The sequence below is a fragment of the Melopsittacus undulatus genome, chromosome 1 (genome assembly GCF_012275295.1).
Source record: "Melopsittacus undulatus isolate bMelUnd1 chromosome 1, bMelUnd1.mat.Z, whole genome shotgun sequence".
In the NCBI taxonomy this organism is placed as follows: domain Eukaryota; kingdom Metazoa; phylum Chordata; class Aves; order Psittaciformes; family Psittaculidae; genus Melopsittacus; species Melopsittacus undulatus.
In genome coordinates, this window is record NC_047527.1 from 113,216,635 (window position 1) to 113,236,119 (window position 19,485).

Consider the following 19,485-nt stretch of genomic DNA (forward strand, 5'->3'; position numbering starts at 1 on the left):
CTGAGCTGCTTTGTACGCAACCAAGAGGCACTGTTCGGAAATTTCCAGGATTTGGCATCAAGGGGAAAACTTTTCAGAGGGCTGCTCTGGACACTGGTAACTTGTGTTCTGGTCTGGGGAGCCTATCCTCACATACACTTTTCCAAGCCCTAGCACTGGGAAACACCAGCACACTTCTCTAGTATTTCCAGCAGGTGATCTCATTAATGATGTCTATTTCTGTCTAAATTTGCTAGTTACCAACACAGTTTCTCCCACACAAGCAGCTGAGCAAAGTGCCTTTTCTCTCCACTCAGAAGAGAAGCAGGAGAGAGTTCTATGAACCCTGTCATCTCTACCAATAGGGTCAGCTTTCCCATTTTTTTTTGCCTCACCTCTTCTCTCAAACCGTTACTGTGAGACCTCTTAATGCTCAGTTAAGTAATGACAGTGAGGACAGCCCTCCCATCATCCGCTTCCCCACACTTTGCCTGAAGAACAACGGGATGGAGCAAAACACTACTTCTTGGCTCCACCGGGGTGTCACTCCCTCCTCGCAGGCAGCAGCAGCGGGCGGTGTGATGTGCCCACATGCAGTTGCTATGAAGCCTGTCTCCTCCTCCTCCACAAAGTTTCATCAGCATAACCACCCCAATGAGCGGAGACAACAGCATCATCTCCTGCCATCATGAAACACCCTGAGCCCTGCAAACCTGTCTGTGTAGGCAGCAACGAGGTGGGCAATGTCACTCGCTTCTGTGGTGCTTGGAAGGTGATTAGGTCTTCTATATCAGTGAGTGGTCTGGGCAAGAGCATGGTGTAGATAATTCCCTGGCTGAGGAGCCCAAGTCATGCTCCGGATTGCCATGGAGCTGGTCAGGGTCTGTGAAGGCAGTTGTGATACACTCTGCCTCTTCTGGGCCTCTCCTGCTGTGGTGCAGCACTGGGAAGGCAGTGCCAGGAAATGGCTGCAGGAAGCTTGCAGTGCCCAAAGAGCAGTGACTTCATGCTGGATCTTGCTGGGTGGTTGTCCCCTCTTCAGGCCTAAATGGTTCCCAAATCTCTGCAGTGTGCAGTTCTTTCCCAGACTGAGAACCAAAAATCTATTTCCTACGACAGCACAGAAACCAGACAGTGGGAGAGATCAAATCCCCAGTGGAATTCACCATGGCCTACCTGTAAAAGGCCAAAACATTCCAAAGTGGGTCACTTTCCCTTCAGTTTCAAAACAGCTCACACCTGCATGGCAGCCCTGTACCTCAGGTGTGCCCCAGGGTCAGGGGGGGGCCTGTCACCCTGGCTGGAGCTCTGCAATTGAAGCACGGGTGCTGCAGCACTGAAGCTGCATCCAGCCTTCCTGGACCTGGCCCAGAGGGCTCGCTCCTCCCTTCCTGTACCAGCAGCGCAGTGCCATGCTCTGCACCAGAGGTGGCAAGAAAGACACGGCTCAGACAAAGGTTTTCCCTTGTTCATAGCTACTAGTGCCTTGTAAGAGTTCCCAATAGGCTCTCTAGGAACCAAAGTTTGCTGTAACAATAAGAAAAAAGTTCTATCTTTATGAAGGTGTGACAAAGCCACTTCCAGGGCTGTGTTCCCTATGTTATGTGGAAAAGACACTTTAAGAAAACAGACTATAGTATTTAACTACACTGTAGACTGACAGGTTCCACTCCTTGCATTTTGGGTTTTAGAAAGAGATGTTTAAATTGTCAGATTGCATTATTTTGTATTTAGCCATCACGAGCAATTACAGATACCTCTGCCATGTCTGAAACATGGGTCAGATATATGATCCCCCACAGATGCACTCAGAGAAGAGGGATGGAGGGAGGCAGCAGTCCTCCCTTGCCACCATGCACACACACAGGCTCTACCTTACAGGGTGTGGGAGCAGCAGCATGGGAGTAGCTTCCAGCCTTGTACATCCATGTATCTTCTTCACACCAGTTTTTCTCCATATTGTAAACTTGGTTCAAAGGCCAAACACCACCTTCCTTGTCCCCCCTGCACACCTTCTTCCCCTGCTTCAAAACCTTTTCCCCTCTCATTCTTTCTCACTGTCTTCCCTCACTTTATTGCTGTCCAGTTACTTTACCCATAATACACCATGAAGGATCTTCCTCATTACCTTAAACTGTGTCCTCTCCTTCCTTCTGCAGAAGGGCTGGTTCCACCTGGGGACTTTCACCACGGCTGGGATGTGCTGCCCTAGGACTGCTTTGCAAAGCTCACATCTCTTCCTGCCCATTATCCTAGCTGGCAGCCAGGAGCCATTCCTGCTCCAGGCTTGCAAGCAGAAGAGACATGAAGGGGAAGAGCAGACAAGCCCAGCAGTCAGGGCCCACATGCCTTTGCCACATGAAGGTCTTCCTAAGAGGACAACCTCCCAAGGCAACAGTGTTTTGCCCTGCTTTCAGTTTCAGGCCCACTGGGCAGGAGGAAGGGGCTTTTCCTCGTAAACTATCGTCACACTTGGGCTGGCTTCCAGTCCTGCTCTAGCCCCTTTCCTTTGTTCATCTGCAGCACTCAAATAGCTGCAGAACAATGGCCAAGCAGCGGTGTGTACACACAGCTCTTCCTGCCCAGCCTGCCCCAGCCCCAGCACGCACGTACTCTGTGTTAAGCAAGCCACGGTTGTACAAGCACGTTTTATGGAGTGACGACAAGAGCTTCCAGTGGCTTGGAGTGGTTTTAAAAAGAAATGCACAGGCACCTTCTCATGTTTACTCCATGAGAGCAGCCCCAAAAAACCAAGAGAGTTCTTGGTGCATTTAGCACACCCTAATGTGTTCAGCATGGGGCTAAATCCACAGCAAAAATCAGGGTGTGTATATGGCATAAGAAGCAGCTTCAGTTTTTTTAAACTGAAGGAAGAGCTTTTGCCTCGCCCCTTTTTTCCACTGTACTTGGACTGAGCTTTTCTAAGCCCATCAGAAAGGCCTTTCTGATATAGACCACATTAGTAAATTAAATATTCCACTTCCCATCTGCCCAATATTCTCAAAGGCCTAGCTCTAAACAGAAGATGAATGGATGTGCCACTGCTTCGTGTGGACTTGCACTGCATGGAAATGGTCACTAGTATGGGAGCAGAAAAGGAGTACAGGAAGGTGGTGTCAAAGGTTAGGGTCATGCTTAGTTAACTGTCAGGACCAAAAGGAAGAGAAAGCAAAGCCATGGCATGATGCTGAAACTTACCCCCCTTCTGAAGTATGAAAAGTGGACAAACCCTGAAGGTCATGGTGGTAACCAAGACCTGCTTGCCTCCCTTGGCTCCCATGGCTGCTTTCAGTGCCGCTCGAGTTGGTTTTCACCAGAGGTTTCTTGCTGTAAACCCCAGCTCTTGATTCTGCCTCAAACCCATTCAGCGTTCTCTGAGCAGATCTGTTCCCCGTGGTTTCCTGCCGGTATCCATCGTATCTGTTCTCACATGAAACAGGGGGATTTTTTGACAACTTGTATCCATGAGAAATAAGGAGGTCCTCGACACTGAACATGTTGTGCTGGTTTCACTCACAGCTGTGCCATCAAAAAGCTCTTTCCAGAAGGATCCATCACTGGAAAACAAAACCATAAACAAACAGAAGGCTGCTTTAAACAAGGAAAGATATCTTTGATCAGCTGATAAGCTACTGAAGCTAAAAGTCTCATCCTCTGGCCTCAGTATTCCTCAGCACCAAACAGATGAAGCAAAGCGCATGCAGATTCTGATGAATCATGTGCTGATCTTCCCTGGGCAATATACCACCATGCACTCAGCCCAGCAGCAGATGCTGCACTGCTGCTGACTCCGTACATTCCATTGAAGAATTCACTGGTAATTGCAGCTTTCAGATGTCACTAAGTGATCTAATAAAAATGCTTTGCACCGGAGGTAAGCCCACACTTTCTGTAAAAACCAATTTTTTTCTAGTCATGGAGAGGTGTGTTCTGTATTACATTTGGAGCTGCTGCAGGAGGGGGTGGATTACAAGGCAGCACGCCTCTCCCTACAGCTCTGCATATTCCCATTAAGAAAAAATGTTCACATGAACAAGGACAAAATATGCATGAGAACAAAAATTAATTTTATGCAACCACATGAGAAACCCAGTTAATATCATGCATACCCCAGCTAAACAGTCTGTGTTTACAGATTACTTTGTTTTCAGCCTCTTGGTCTCCTGGAAGGAGTAATCAGTAATCCTCAACAGGAATAATACAAACCCTAAGATTTCAAGCATGCTTTATTTTTACAGCACAATTGCACTGTGTAAAATGACTGGCAACAACCTGAGATGATTGCGTCTGTTGCGTCTCAATGACTTCCAAGTCATGGGAGAGTCATGACTATTCTTCCTGGTCACCAGGGCTGCCCTCAGTTCTGCACTGACTAGAGCAAAGATCCAGTAAACTCAGTTAGTTGGCTGGCAACAATCTTTATTTTCTATACCACTCTCACATCTTTACGGAATTATGGCAACTATAGAATACCCATTCTCCCAGAGTTTTAAAATCCATGGAAGGCAATGATCTATTCTGTAGGTTGTGTGTAATGATGGACGCATTCTGATACATTCCTCCTTGCTTGGGCTGTGTTACTAGAGGAAACAAATTAAAACAAAAGGTGGATAAAGAAGTGAAACACACAGAAATAGATCAGTTACGTAAAACACTTAAGATGATTTTCCCCACATGAAGAGTTCATTTAACATGACTTGTGAGTACTCTGTGTCCTTAGAAGTAGTAGGTCTACCTGAGGGCCAGGAGCCTAGCACTGGCAGCTAGTCAAAAGGAGATAGTCTCTGCAAAGATCATGACAAGCAAGTACTTTATACACCGGTTTCTAATGCTCTTTGTGGGCAAGAAGAAAGACCTCTGTTCACTGCTGTTTACAATTATTTACTTGAGATGAAGCAACTACTGATTTGGCTCCTGTGCATTTATTAGTACTAAATCTCTCAGGCTACATACACACAGAAGTTGATTGGGTGGCTTAGAATGTAAATCAGCTTCTGTGGTGCAGCACTCCATATATTATGGCCACTTTTTGCCTACCCAGCACCGCAACCATTTTCTGCTCCCGCCCTGTCTCCAGGATGCTCTGCAGACTGTGGAGCTGGTCCGGCTGGCCGCTCTGGTCCAGCCTGGTATGCAGCTCCCAGGCACACAGGGACACTCCAGCCGCCTCTGCCCTGCACTGCCCACAGCACTTGCCTGAGGACAGCCCACAGCATGGAAAAACATGCACAGTTTTTATGCAGAGCTACAGTTTAACTGGGAACCTGGAACGCTGCAGAAGTAGCTTTTCAGCTTGAGAACCTTAAACTGGTTTGTCTTTAGAGCTTTATGAATCTTCTCCCTTCTCACACACGTAACACTACACACCCTTTAAAAACAGAGATTATTTGTTTATTTAAAGCTCTATGCTGAAGATATTTTAGGAGTATCCCTTGCTAGACCAGGACTTCAAACACCCAATAAGCGTTCTGAGTGAGTGAGCCAGCAGTTAAGTACAAGCAGGCAGAAAGCAGAGAGGAGCAGGACCCTTCCCTCTTGGAAGAAAGGAAAAGCTCCATGGGTTATTTTTGAATGCTGACCTAAAAGGCTAATTTTCCATCCACTCGCTGCCCTGGACTGTGAAAGGAGCCAGGTTTGAGCGGAGCAAGGGGAACAGCTGGCTGCTAGAGTTGTTCAGCTTCTAACAAGAGAAAGATCCAATGTGACCACCATAAACAGCACAAAGCAGATCAGAGCACTCACAGGTGCAAGGAAGAAATGTGCTTTTCCTGCTATTATTGTCAGACTGGCTTGGAGTGCAGCTTAACCCCCTCTTTGCCACCCACCGTAGCCATGGTGCCATCAGAGAGGCAAAAGCAAGTGGATAAGAACTTCCAGCCTGTGGGATTTACTCTGAACCTCCTCTTGGTATTGGGAGTGAGGTGCAACAGGGTGGAAATGCACCATGAGGAACCAGTGCAACTGTCTCCTCCTGCTCTGCAAACTTATCATGTGGTGCACCACTTACCCTGTGGTGCTATGGGTGGTGGGAAGGCCTGGCTAGGAGCAGGATGCTATCATTGTGCCTGTCACAGCTCCACAATGGGAACAAGGCAGAAAAGCCTGCACCCCTCTGCCTGCCACTGTACCCTCAGCACCAATACCCCCAGTAAGCTCTTCTCAGGCCCACCACATAGAGAAATGCTCCATGCCTATGGCACAACCTGCCAGCAGCTGGTATCAGTAGTGGCCACGGCCACTGGATGGGACGCTGTTAGGACACATAGAATCGAATGGTTTGGGTTGGAAAGGACCTTAAGGATCACCCAGTTCCAACTCCTTGCTACAGACAGGGACACCTTCCACTAGCACAGGTTGCTCAAAGCTCCATCCAACCTGGCCTTGAACACTGCCAGGAATGGGGCAGTCATGGCTTCTCTGGGCAACCTGTGCCAGTGACTCACCACCCCCACAGGGAATAACTGGGCTGTGCAGAAGTCATGGGGAGGTACCTTCCCCCACATCAAACCTGGCCGGGGCAGGGGAGCCAGAGGCCCTGCCTGAGCAAACCCTGCAGGACATCAACCTTATCAGCACGTAATCTCCACAAGGACGCCAGCCAGCTTTCCAAACCTGGCTGTACTGCTGGGATGCTCTTCCCACCCTCCCTTAGATAAATAAATCTAAAAAATAAAATCAAAGGGATTGGATTGGCAGGAATAACAAAACCATCGCTGCAGTGCTGTCCTGTACATACTCTGTCAGACTGGGCCAAAAGAGTAAAGGCTGTGCAGAGCTGCTAATTTGAGGGAAGATCAACAACGCTGGAAAACAGTTTGTTTTTCCAGCAGTGATTTGTTTTGTTTGCCAATGACATCAGTGCTTTCTGATAGGGTTTGCTTCCTGAGGATGCCTGCTATCTTGCCAGCGTTTCCGACTTGTCCCCAGCAGCCGGTACAGCTCCGCATAACACTGGAAACAGGGGCCAAGCTTTTCTCTGGAAACTTCTCAGCAGCACTCTTGGATGCAAAGAAACAAGCATGAATGGCGGAAATCAGCACCGGCCCCCTTGTATGCGGACACAATGGGGATCCACAGCCTCGGCAGGCAGGACACAATGAGACCCCCAGATGGAAACGTCATCGGAGCACCTTGTCTCGGGGTGCTCTGTTGAAGAGCAGGGATTTCATCCTGGCCCCGAGAAAAGCCACAGTTCTCCTGAAAGACACCCCAAAGAAATCTGGTGCTAGAGTTTTCTCTGAGCTGCTTCTAGAACCCATTTTCAGTGGGGGAAACACACTGTTTTCTGTTGATAGTCTGCCTTCATCTGCAGGTTTCTTTAGTGGCAGGGGTTCCCAAGCCTTATTATTTTGGAGGGTGGTGGGAATACCACCACCACATGTATGATGACCAGCATCAGCGATGATGAATGCCAACACTTTCAGCAGTGGCAGAAGCAGCTCTTACCTCCATGCTCTGAAATGGTTTGCATGCCATTCCCACCCTCCCCTCTGCATGATGCTTGGGAGCAGCCCATCCACCCTTTACAATCACAAGCTGGAAAAGACCTTTAAGACCATGAAGTCCAAACTTTACCCCAGGACTGCTTTAGCCCTGGTTCCAGAGAGCATCTTGGCACAGCATCCACGTACTGGGTGGGAGACCAGAAGACCTGTCTACCCTCTCCCCACTCTCTGCTACGTGAAATAAAGTAGAAGGTGGCAATCCTTCAACTGTTTGAATACAACCCCTGAAGTCCTTCTGGCACAAGATTTGCCTGCCCCACCTCTGCAGAAGTATTTCTAACATTTTTTGTAAGTGATTCTGTATAACTGAACAGAAGAGAAAACATCGAACGAACATGATTCATACTGCAAAATGAAGCATACAGACATCGTGAATTGCCAAAATCAAGGCACCGTGCATGGACACACGAGTTGCTGTAGTTTGTAATTACATGACTTCAGGCTACTGAATTCTGCAGGACTCATACCTCAGTGGATGGGCAGGCTAGGTGATGCTAGTCTTCCTGGGCTTTATCTACAGCAGCTATGCAAACACTGCTCTGAACACAGTTACTAACAGGCTTCTAAATTACAAAGTGCACTATCTAGATAACACATTAAACTAGCTTATCTTCACTCAAGTCTGGGTGATATTATTCCCATTTCATATCAGACATGTGCCAGACAGACGCATTTATGCAGAGAGACTAATGTGAAAACAACCCTCTCCATTCTAGGCACCCAGTCTGAAGTGCTTATAACCCGATTATTTTAAAGCCCTCAGCCTTAAAAGTAAGCTAGGTATGTTCAAAACAACTGCTGCAAGAACCTAGTGCCTCTCCACATCAGCCCAATTGTGGTAAGTCAAGCTATCAGCACTGTGAAGACATGGGATGAGCCAAAGAAATGGTTACTGTAATTTATCTGCCGTGCTCTTTTCCATACCTGTGCCCATCAAATCAGTACCAATGCTTTTGTCCAGGTAACCCCATATCCCTCCCACCTCTGCTAATTTCTCACCACCATGCAGCCCAATGCATTTCCCACTTCCCACACACACCTGTCCTCACTGCCCTGCAGATTCTCTTCCCTGCCTTCCCATCTCCTGGTCCCACCAGTCCAGCCACTCTTCCCACACAGCCCACCACCACACTAGCTAGGGGTTCAGATTGTCCTGACCTCTTGCACCCCTATCAGCTTCTCCTGGTTCACATCCATCATTCTAATTTCCTCCTTCCCCTCCTGATGACTAGCTTCTGTCCCTCTGTGGGACCAGCTTCAGCACCTCTGTGACTGCTTTCTGCTCCCATGTGCAAGACTCCGTTTCACTTGTACCTGGAAAATGCAGGAAACATCATTATGGAGACAATCCAACTCCACCGCTGCAGCCCTGTGCAAGGGCACCATGCCGGTGCTCTGCTCACACAGCGTTGAAGTCATTAGGGCATGAGCGCTGTCCTTGCACAGGGCTGGGTCACTGATGGGCTGCTCAGCACCAGAGGATGTGGAGTTCTGATGAATGGGAGAGAAAAATCTTTGGAAAATGGAGCACCTAGAAACAGAGGCAAGTCTGCCGAGAACATGCGCAGATGTCTCTGAGCCTTGTCACCACTGATCCTGTTCCCGAACATTGCAGGTCTCAGTCAAACAGCTGGAGGATTTCTTTTCTTTCCCCTTTTTAATGTGGACAAAACAACATTCCTTCTCCCCTCCCTCCCTCCTCCCCCCCTAATTTATCTTGGAAATGGCTGAATTGGTTTAGCTGACAATATTAAAATAAATTTTGTCTGTGAAAGAGGCACAACCTGAAAGTCTCAGATCAAGTGATAAAAGCCTGACAGACTACAGCAGTAGCAAACAGGTTCTTGTGGAAGAAGTTCTAATACGAGATGGTACTACTCGCTCAGCCTAAACATAACCCCGAGCTACATCTCGGGAGAATACCTAAGTCTTTGGCCATTGTACTTACTCTTGTTTTCTCACTCTGGCTTTGCATGTGTGTGTATGAGAGAGCTTATCAAAACCAAACACATTAAATGAGGCTTTTACCTTCATCATTTCATCTTTTTGGGGACAATAAAGTCAGATGGGACTGTAAATGGCAGGCAGCCGTGCATGCAGCTGCCCTGGCACGCTGTGCCCCTGCCTTCCACTGTAGAAACCACATTCACTGGCTCACAAACACATGCTCTATTGGGAAAGATAAAATTCATGTGCTTGAAGAGCTGTAAACAGCAATGTTCACTGTGATCAAATATTAGATATTTAACACAAAGATAGTCTAGAACACAAGAAAAAAGAGATTAGAGATGTGTTAGGTGTATTCAGCTTGGCAGGGCTTAACTAAGTGTAGGCTATGAGTAAGGAAGGAGCAGGGAACTAGCCAGGGCAGCCTCCAAGCCATGAGTAAATACCTCCTAGAAATTCTCAAGGGATGAGTGAAGGGCAAATGCATTCTCTAACTTCAAACAAAAGAGGGAAGAAGACAGATCTGAGGTATCATAGACCAAACAGCCTGGCTTTGATATCAACTCAGACAAACTATTATTCAGCCCACTTGTAAATACTTATAACAGGTGTTGATTTATCGCAAAGCAGGAGGGAGTGAGTGTGTGATCCAGGAGGAGCATTTCCATCACCCTGCTTCCTGTCCTGCACTGCAGCTGCATCCACTCCCACATGATAAAGTCATGAGAAAACAGAAAACACAGACTTGTCAAGAACAAATTAAGTCTAACCAATTTAATTTTCTTCTTTGACAGAGTTGGGAGCACAGTGGGTAGGGAGAAAAAAACAGGAGAAGTTGCACACTGGAACGAGGAAAGCTTTTGATGGATGCATGTGATAGCCTTATATGCAAACCAGGCGAATACAATTTAGGTATAATTTACTCTTGGTGGTTATACAAATGTTTCACATCTGTACTTGTAGTTACTAAATTCAATGTCAACCTGAAAAGGCACATAAGGTCTGTGCCTGGGGTGTTGTTCTGTTCAGTATTTCCATTAATGACTTGTAAATTAGAATAAAGATTACAATTACAAATCTGTAGGGAGTGCTTCCAGCATTTCCAGGGACTCCAATTAGAATAAAATCTTAATAAATTATAAACCTAGTCTGGAATGAATGACTGAGATACAATACAGGCAGGTGTAAAGCACCATGCCAAAGAAGAAGGATGCAACGCAGAAGGGCAAAATGGAGTGGTACAGCAAAAGAGTCTCTGGGGCTAGAGCTGTAAAGAGAAAAGACATCAAGAGTAGTGTAGGGCTTCATACACACAGGTGAATAGGCCTGGAGACAGATTAAGAGGAGCTTCACATGTCAGGCTCTTTACTCCTGTCAGCCCTATATCCAGTCTTGAGCCCTACCTCAAGCAAGATGTGCTCCCTGCTCACAAGAATGGTAAGTTTTGGAAGCGTGACCCCCGGAGAAGAAGCTACAAGAAGTGGGCTTGTTTAGTTGGAAGGGAAGGAGGGAGGAATGAGGGTGAGAGAATGAGAGATGATAACAAGTTTTAAACATGTCAGGCTGCTAAAAGGCAGTGATAATCTTGTCCTGCTCCCTGTGGCTGTGGAAAACTGAAGGGACTGGTTTAGCATGCAGCAAGGGAGATTTAGGTTAGATATTAGAAGGAGCTGTCTAGCCATGATGATAGTTAACCACTGGTGATGCTAGGAAGCTCTGAAGCTCTATCAATAAAAGTTTTCAAGAACAGGCTAAATGAAGATCTGTCAGAAGTGGAGCAGATGAAGCTGCTTCAGGAGGCTCAAGAATGGGGTTCTGACCAAAGGACTCATATCAGATCATGGACACACACCAGGCAAAACTTCAAGAAAGTTCCCATTATGGCCAACACCATACGGAGGTCTTCAAAGCCACTAGTACTACACACATCTCTGCTAACTACAAGAGACAAAAACTTGCCAAAGCCATTGCTGGAAGATAAACCAATTTGTGTCTTCCAAGGCCACTCTCTCCTATTCATCTCACCGAAATTAAAAAGAAATCTGTGAATTTCTGTGTTTAACCCTCATTACCTGGGGGTAGGAGTTCACATTTTTTCTCTAACACAGAGAAAATTACATCACACATCCTCTTTGTATTCTTTGAGCAAAAAGTCCTCACTGAAATCACCAAGGAACTGTGCCACAGAATAAATTAGTGATACGACGTGTCTCCAATAAAACTAGGAAGTGGGAAAGAGGAGTTAGTCTTGAAGAGTTTATTTAACCCTCAGAAGGTAGTTATTTGCTGTCTTGTATCTCACCAGTGCAGATGTATCAGTAAACACACTGTGGCATGAGAGAGAGTGCAGAGCATCTCCTGGGAGAGGCCTTAATGAGTGACGGCTGCTCTCCAGGCATTGCCAGCCCTGTTTGTTAGGAGGTTTCAGGTCATATTTAAGTTTGCTTTCTCAGATTTGCCAAGAAAAAATGGTAGAGAGCTAGTTTGGGTTTTCTTAAATAACGTGGGTGTTTGAATACTGGGTTCACACAGTGCTGAAACATGTGTCTGACAGGGTATGGATGGGAGATTGTATCCACAATAAGGTTGATTTTTAAATTTGTCATGGACCAATCCAGCAAAGAGTGAGCGCTGATTCGCTCAGGCTCATAAGCATCCAAATAGAAGTAAACACATTCAAGGGAGGGAGGAAATGTCCAAGCATGTACAGATACAGCTGTTCACATTAGCTGGTTTTCAAAATGTCAACAGCTTGCTTCCACCGATGACAGAGCAGCACATTACTCCACTGAAATTGGTGCAGATTTATTTTAGAGAAGGAGCAATTGTTAAAGAGTGCTCACTGCTACTCTGTGCTCCAGATATATCCAGTCCTTAAACCAATTGGCAGCATATGGTGTGTTTCCTCAAATGACAGCTTTTGTTTGTCACAACAGCAGAACAAAATAATACATTTATTAAACAAAGCATAATTAGCTACCTCTTTCCCTCCTAAAAAGGAACTGCAGAAGAGGATATTCTTTAGGACTTGGATGATGTCTCCATACTGTTTACAATGCTTTTGTATTGAGCAATCCACCTCAGTGGAACAATGCACATGGAAACATATTTGCTGCTCACATCAAAAATCAAGATGTTAAGGGCTAATAAATCCAACCTAAAATATCTATGGTCAAGGTGCTCATTGGTTACTCCTGTGCTAGGACTACTCGGATCATTATTATTGTCTGCATTTTTTTGAACTGAAAAGCATTCCATCTGTACAAACCAAAGAAAAAAAAAAGTATTTCAACAATAACTATATTAAATCTCTCTTCAATAACTGCATTATATCTTTCTTCAATAACTGCATTATATCTTTCCTCAATAATAACTGAATTGAATCTTTCAAAGTAAAATTTTTTAATACGGGATGTATCACATAGTTGAACTTCTTTGAGGTGACAGTGGCATGACTTATAGAGCCTGGGCTCTGTGATCAAAAGGATTACACACATTAGCATCCTACTAATCACAGCAGGACAGGCTGGCCCATCAGGCCAGGACTCACAGAGGAGAGATGCGTAAACAAACACTTTCTCCCTCTCACAAATGTGGCTGGGAGCAGAGGCGCTCCAAGGTTGGTGTGGTCTTCTCCTCTTTCAAAGAGATAAGGATTGTGTCTGCTGGAGTAAATAAATTCTCAGCATAGTCTTAAACTTCTGTTTGTTTACTGATTTTCAGACATTACCATCCTCTCCTGTGTTGTTATCCCTTTTATATTACCTTTGTATGTATAATCAAATACCCTCTCTTCTGGATTGACCCTCTGTTTCTTCCTGTATTATAGATGCCTTTGATCTATCTTTCTTGCATCTGTGTGTCCTGCCTTGTAGTCTCAGCAGGATTTCCCCTGACCCATTGCTCCACTAGAAAATAAATGCCAAAATAGCATTTGTATGCATTAGCGTAGAACAAAAATAAGACAGACACTCAAGAATACTACACACAAGCACTGCTGTGCTGCTGAGGCACTGAATGTGCTGGGCAGGGCTGTCTACTGGTAAGGCAAACCCAGGCTGGTGAAAGGTGGCCCAGCCTCTGAGCATGGCTGAGCCCCTGGACCAACAAGGCAAGCAAACATCATCACGATGGGGGAAGAAGGACCATCCTAAAATTTCAGATACATCTGTTAACTTTTCCCCCTTCATCACACATCCGGTGATGTGCAGGGTGCCCTTGCACTTCCAAAAAGCAGAACTCGGACTTTAGCTTTTTTCCCTTTTTTTCAACAAGATCAGATTTCAGAACCCCTTCCCTTGACCCACCATTTGAGATGGTCCAAGTTATGGCTGACAGATTCTATTAATATGCTAACTGTAATACACCTGCGTGACAGAGAGGCTGCTGCGGACTTTTGTTCTCTGCAGGCATAGCCAGTACCAGAAAAACTGAGAGTTATCTTTAGGTAGATGTGAAAAGATGCCATCAGTTCATAAAGAGACCTTAACAATTGCATCAAGACCACCAAAAGGCTGACCAGCCCCTTCCTTCATAGCTGGAACTGGTGAGTAAGCTTCCCCAGAATGCTTGAGTCCACTGGCTCTTGAAACAAAGCACAATAACAAGGTTGCAGAAAGTGAGATAACCCTTTCCATTCAAGAAGTGGAAAACAACATCTGTTAAAAACAAATAAACCGGTGCAATAGCCTCAGCAAGAGACCCAGAGGATTTTAGAGATGTAGCTCATGGCTTGGTCAACACATTGTGAACAGCAAATTACAAGACAATTGTTTCATACTAAGCTCTCCCACCCCTGAACTCCCTCAAGGTTAATTAGGATGGCCTCTGGCCAAATTAATTAGAAGATTTGGGCAGGACTTTGCTATAGGTTTGTAAGTAGTTCCAAGGTGACTGAGAAGCTCAGAAAAGCCTCACCTTCCAAATAAAGCGTGCTTGGCAAAACCCGAGCTTACATGCGCCATGTCATTTCTCTGACAATCAGGAGAAACACTTAAAAGTAATCTTTTCCTTACTAATGGCTAAGGCAGAAAAATTTTCTGCATCCTTCCCACCGAACAATATGCCCTTGTTTATTTTTTGTGTGCGTTTTAGGTCATAACAGGCCAGTGAGATTCTGCATGTAAAGAACAATATACTACTGTAATATGGTACTTGATACACACAGCCTGGCAGACTCTGAAAGATCTCTTTTCCAAGATCGGGCGCATGCATGTTGCAGCACGGAGCAATCCTGAACATCACTGTTGGAAGGGAGGATGCAGAAGCGGATGTAGCCTTTGAAACAACAGACTCAGTTGGTACTTGAGTTGGTATTATAACATGCTGCAGCGGCACAGCCCAGAAGACCACTCTGCCTGGAAGGGGACAGCCCAGCCCAGCTTCTCTGTCCCGTGGCAGCAACCTACTTCTATCTCCTCCGGACTCCTGCTGCCCTCAGCATCCTTGGCAAAGGAAACAGCCGGCAGCATCACACTTTTTCCTCCATGGTGAGCGGTAGAACTGCAAGAGCACAGTCTATGCACAGTCTGCACAGAGGCAGGTCTAGCCTCTGTGATTACAAACTAAGCACTGGCGCGAATTGAGACTCTTGCAGTGGCTGCACCTCTGAACTACAGAGTCCTTCTCTGTCATTAATCCTATATTCTTTAGTTTGAAGCTGGAAGGCTGCTATTTTCCATGTGTCTGCTCCCCACAAACAGCAGCAGAGCTTCTGGGCAGAATCAGAACTTGTAACACAGAGAAAATGCTTCAGCTCCTGCAAAGAAGCGCAGCTGAATACTTTTCAGCAGGACACAATTCTCAGTGTCACTTGCCAAGATTTAATGTCTTGACTGCATGGATCAGACCGACTACTCGGAACAGTTACATCGTTATTTTCACTTACAGCCACGGGCTGGAGTAGCTTAACATGTAGGGTCCATGCCACTAAAAAGACATTATTTTCAAGCCATTATTCTCAACATTTTTTTTTCTCAAAAAAGTAAGGAAGAAACCCCCAAACCCTTAATAGATGCAAGAGTCCTTTGGCACAGATCCAGTGGGAGACTAAGGCCGTAATTTGTAATTCTGAGGCAATTATGAAATGACATAACAGCACAAATCTCCTTCTGACACAACAGCTTTTTTCTGCCTCCCCTGCAACAGTACATGGCTTAAAACAGCCACCATAAAGGAAATAACCCCAAAGATTTCTGTGACTGCTGTGCAAATATCGGAGTAAGACTGAACACCAAGAGGGGCAGCAGCTGATGTTTCAGACCCCGATGCCACATCCTGATCGGGTCAACGGGAGCCTGCACCGAGTAGCAGCCGGCGTCCCGGGCGCGGGGGAGCACAGAGACGGCCGCTGAATAAAGGTGAGGGGCTCCAGCCACGGCACCCAGGAATTTCCCTGGGACTCCCGCTCACAGAGAGCTCCAAGGAAACTGGGCCCTGCGCAGGGCTGGGGACGCCGGCGGAGAGACAGGGGCGATGCCGGGAAGGAGAGGAACGAGCAGGTGCAGAGCGGCCGGAGCACGGACCGCACCGGGGGGATGCGCCCCGCGGTGCCGCGCATGGCCCTAGGGCAGCCCTCCGAGCCCCGCTGCCGCCCTCGCCCGCTCCTGCAGCCGCCCACCGCGCCCTCCCGCCCCGCCGGGACTCACCTCTCCGGGCGGCCACACGAGCCCCTCGAGGGTCGGCCGGGGCCGCCGCGCTCAGCGGCCGCGGCAGCCGGGAGGCGCCGAGCCCGCGGCGGGCGGGGAGGGGAGGGGCGGGATGAGGGGGGCGGGAGGAGACAGACTCGATCCGCCCCGTCCCGTCCCGCCCCCCCCCGGCCGCTCTTGCGCTTCCCTGGCTGCCAGCGAGGAGCGTCCCAGCCGGGGAGCGGCGGCCCCTGCACGAGAGATGGGGCTTAGCTCTTCTTGCCCGTCCCTTCCCGCTGCGGAGCCATGCTTCAGCCTGCGGAAACTGCTCTTTGCCCTTAGCGAGCCTGGGGCACCAGCTGACCAAGCGGCCGTTACACGCTGCCTTCCCACACCGGGATCCGCTGATCCTCCTTTAATCCATCCCTGGAAACACGTTGGCCTGTGCACTGGGGAGCCGATGTCCTGCGCTGGCTGTAAAACGTCTGTGAGGCACTTTCAAGATGAAAGAGCCAAGCCTTGGGAGGTCTGGTTACCATCAAGTACCCACCCGTCACAGGCACATGAGTTGGGCACTTAACTGTGAATCGGAATCATAGAATGGTTTGGATTGGAAGGGACCTTAAAGCTCATCTAGTTCCAACCCCTATAGGCAGGGACACCTTCCACTAGACCAGGTTGCTCAAAGCCCTGTCCGACCTGGCCAGGTCAAGGACATGTCCAACAGCAGACAGTGTGTCCTTCCAAAGAGACCCAGAAGGGGCTGACTCGTAAGCCCACACCAGCAGTGGCAGTTCTGCCAGGAACACACTCTTACATGGGGCAGGTTGTTTTCTCCATAAAGTTCAAGGCACCTCCTGCCTCCCTGCTCTGCAGCTGAGCTCAGAGAGATGACTTTCTCAGCACAAAGGTATCTGCAGAAGGGAAGGCTGGGGTCCATCAAGGATGGAGAGGGACCAGAGGAGACCCATTCAAAGCTTACTGTGACTGCTGGCACTTGGCTGCAAGCCCAAAGGGCTTGTCCGCATCATGGTTTTCACGGTGTAATCTGCAAGCCTTTCTGAAACATAGCTGATTGCCTCCTTCCCCACCTCTCCAGTCCCTGGCATTTATTCAGCCTCTAGAAACAGGTGAATAATTTGCAAATCTGTTTTAGTTTAATGACACTCTCAAAAATTATGTTTGTGAATTATTTACTTCAGCAATTGCTTGGGACTGTCAACTGCTCACCGTGCTTTAATTCACTTTTACCCTAGGCTATCAAAGTGCTTTACATGTGTTCATACACTGAGTCCTATTCAATATGTGCTCTAGTTAATAGTGGGAAAACAAAGGTGTGAAGTTACACAATGAGTCCAAGGTCACAGGAGAATTCTGCAGGAGAGCCCAGAATTGAGTACAGGTTCCCTGATGCCCCGGTTTTGTAGGGTGCTGTTAATAATTGTCATTGTCCTGCTTTTCTACAGACATCTTTTATCTTCCAGCTATGAGGCTCTGAGCCTGCAGCGCTGACACAAGAAGCATGCATCAAGAGCAATGGCATCAGCAGCAGGGGGACTTCCAGCAGGATGCCTTACTCCATCCCTGAAGCATTCTCAATAGCTTTGATGGTTGGGAAACCCCTGTATTTTCCCATTGTAAAACCTTCTGTCTGACACAGTCAGTCAGTAGAAAGTTTGGATTTTGTCACAGAGCAGCTTCTTGTGGGTGTGATGATTTCACAGGTTTCCATTAAGGAAGATGTGCTGGCACAGGTTACGGTTCGTTATTTAAATGTCTTGACTCTGACAGGCAAATTGGGAGTTGTGGGGGTTTAAATACCTGTCTCTATTGTCTTGTATGAAAAAGATTTCTAGGACGACTTTTTCATCTGCATGGCTGCCTGCTCTAAGGTGTTCACTCTCTTTGGCTGTCGGAGACAGTACTGCTTACGTCCCTCCTTCGAAGCAAAAAAGCTTTTGCTCCCTGTTGGGTAAGTATGAGGCACCACACAGAGCAGGTCCTCACTGTCAGAGCTCTCAGCTCTCCATTGGGAAAGCTACTTCAGAACTGGCTTTGGGCCAGGAAGAGAGGGAGCAGGGACTGAAGCTGCCACTCCAGTGAAGGAAAATGGGATCATTTACTGAACAGTGTAAAGGTGCATCTTTTGTCTGGAGGAGGTCACAGGCTGTGAAGAGTATGATAAAAGTGCAAAGGACAGCCCACCTCAGAGCTGCCTCTCTGAACCTGGGGGTATTCTATTGTTACACTTCTGAGTACACTTTGTGGGCTGCAAAAGGATGTACAGCCCTTGGAATGACTTTGGAGTGCTGCAGTCACTGAAGATTTCCCTTGAGTGAAGTCAAAGGAACAGTTGAGAAGCAGAACTTTCCTCCTAAAGAAAGAAAACAGCCATCCTGCTACAGAGAAAAGCCTGAAAACCTGAGCTGAATGCATCTCCATGGTCAGACACTGGAAAGCAAATTGCATGAATTTTGAAACAATCTGGGGCACCTCTCAGGCTGGAGTCACAATTAACTACCCATGAGAGCTGGCAGCCCCACCTTGTGTCCAAGCAGGATTGCTCAGAGGGCTAGTGTAACACATGAAGCCATTGGTCTGTGATCTGGGAAGTCTGGGTGCTGTGCTCCTCAGCGGCAGCATGACTTTCAGGGCCTCCCTTTGCTCCTGCTGCATGTTGCCCACTCCCTGTTAGAGAGCAAGCTGTTTGGGCAGATGTTGCTCCTGCTTTTGCCTTAGCTCAGTGCCCACATCAGTAAGGCTGTGGTCTCAGGTGGCTACAGCAATGCAGAGTGTGACTGCCAGGAGAAGGGTGAAGATGAGAAAAAGCAGAGGAGGCAGGAAAGCAATTCTGCTTTTCAGTGGCTGGAATAAATGGTGCACAACCTGCAGCACTGCTCCCCTACATAGACCAGGATCCTATGGCCACCTGGGTAGATCTCCATCTCCTGGTTCTTTCCAGAGAAGGGGCTTATTGACAGATCATCTTCAGTTTAGAGCTTCAGCTTTGAAAAGCCTGGAAGACTTAAATGTGGCTACAAGATAAGTGCACAGATAGGGTTTGTGGAAGAGTGCTAAAGCCTCTGCCCTGCTACAGAGGATTCCTGAGATGCATGAAAATCAGTGTGATGGGGGAGGGTGACAAGGTCAGGGAATTGAGGAGAGAGCTGTTATTGCCCCTCTGCTTTGCGTGGCTTGCAAGGGGCAAGAAGGTCAAAGAAACCATAAACCAAAAGCTGCTGGTGGCTGTGTGGTGGCATCAAAGGTGAGCATCTGCACAGGAGCATGGAGGGGCTGCATGAACCCAGCAAGTGGCAAGGCCATCCCATGTGTCACAGCAGTTGGGTTCAAATCAGCATCCCACAGGACACGGTAGAGCGGGTCCACATGCCTGTGCAAGCAGGGAACTCCAGGGCTTGGCTACACGG

The 19,485-nt window shown here is 47.4% G+C and overlaps 1 protein-coding gene across 3 annotated transcripts in view; it reads right to left on the minus strand.

The window, feature by feature from the left end:
* Positions 1-16,144, minus strand: part of JCAD (junctional cadherin 5 associated) — a 33,032-nt gene extending 16,888 nt beyond the window's left edge. For 2 of the 3 annotated variants that reach the window (XM_005153002.3, XM_034074429.1), the window contains exons 1-2: positions 16,079-16,144; positions 3,178-3,536 (exon numbers count right to left, since the gene is read on the minus strand). In XM_005153002.3, the coding sequence (XP_005153059.2) occupies positions 3,178-3,476 (299 nt within the window). In that variant the 5' untranslated portion in view covers positions 3,477-3,536; positions 16,079-16,144. Of the gene's footprint in view, positions 1-3,177; positions 3,537-16,078 lie in introns of those variants that run through there. The other variant, XM_034074444.1, reaches the window with a different exon arrangement.
* Between the last annotated feature and the right edge of the window lie 3,341 nt (positions 16,145-19,485).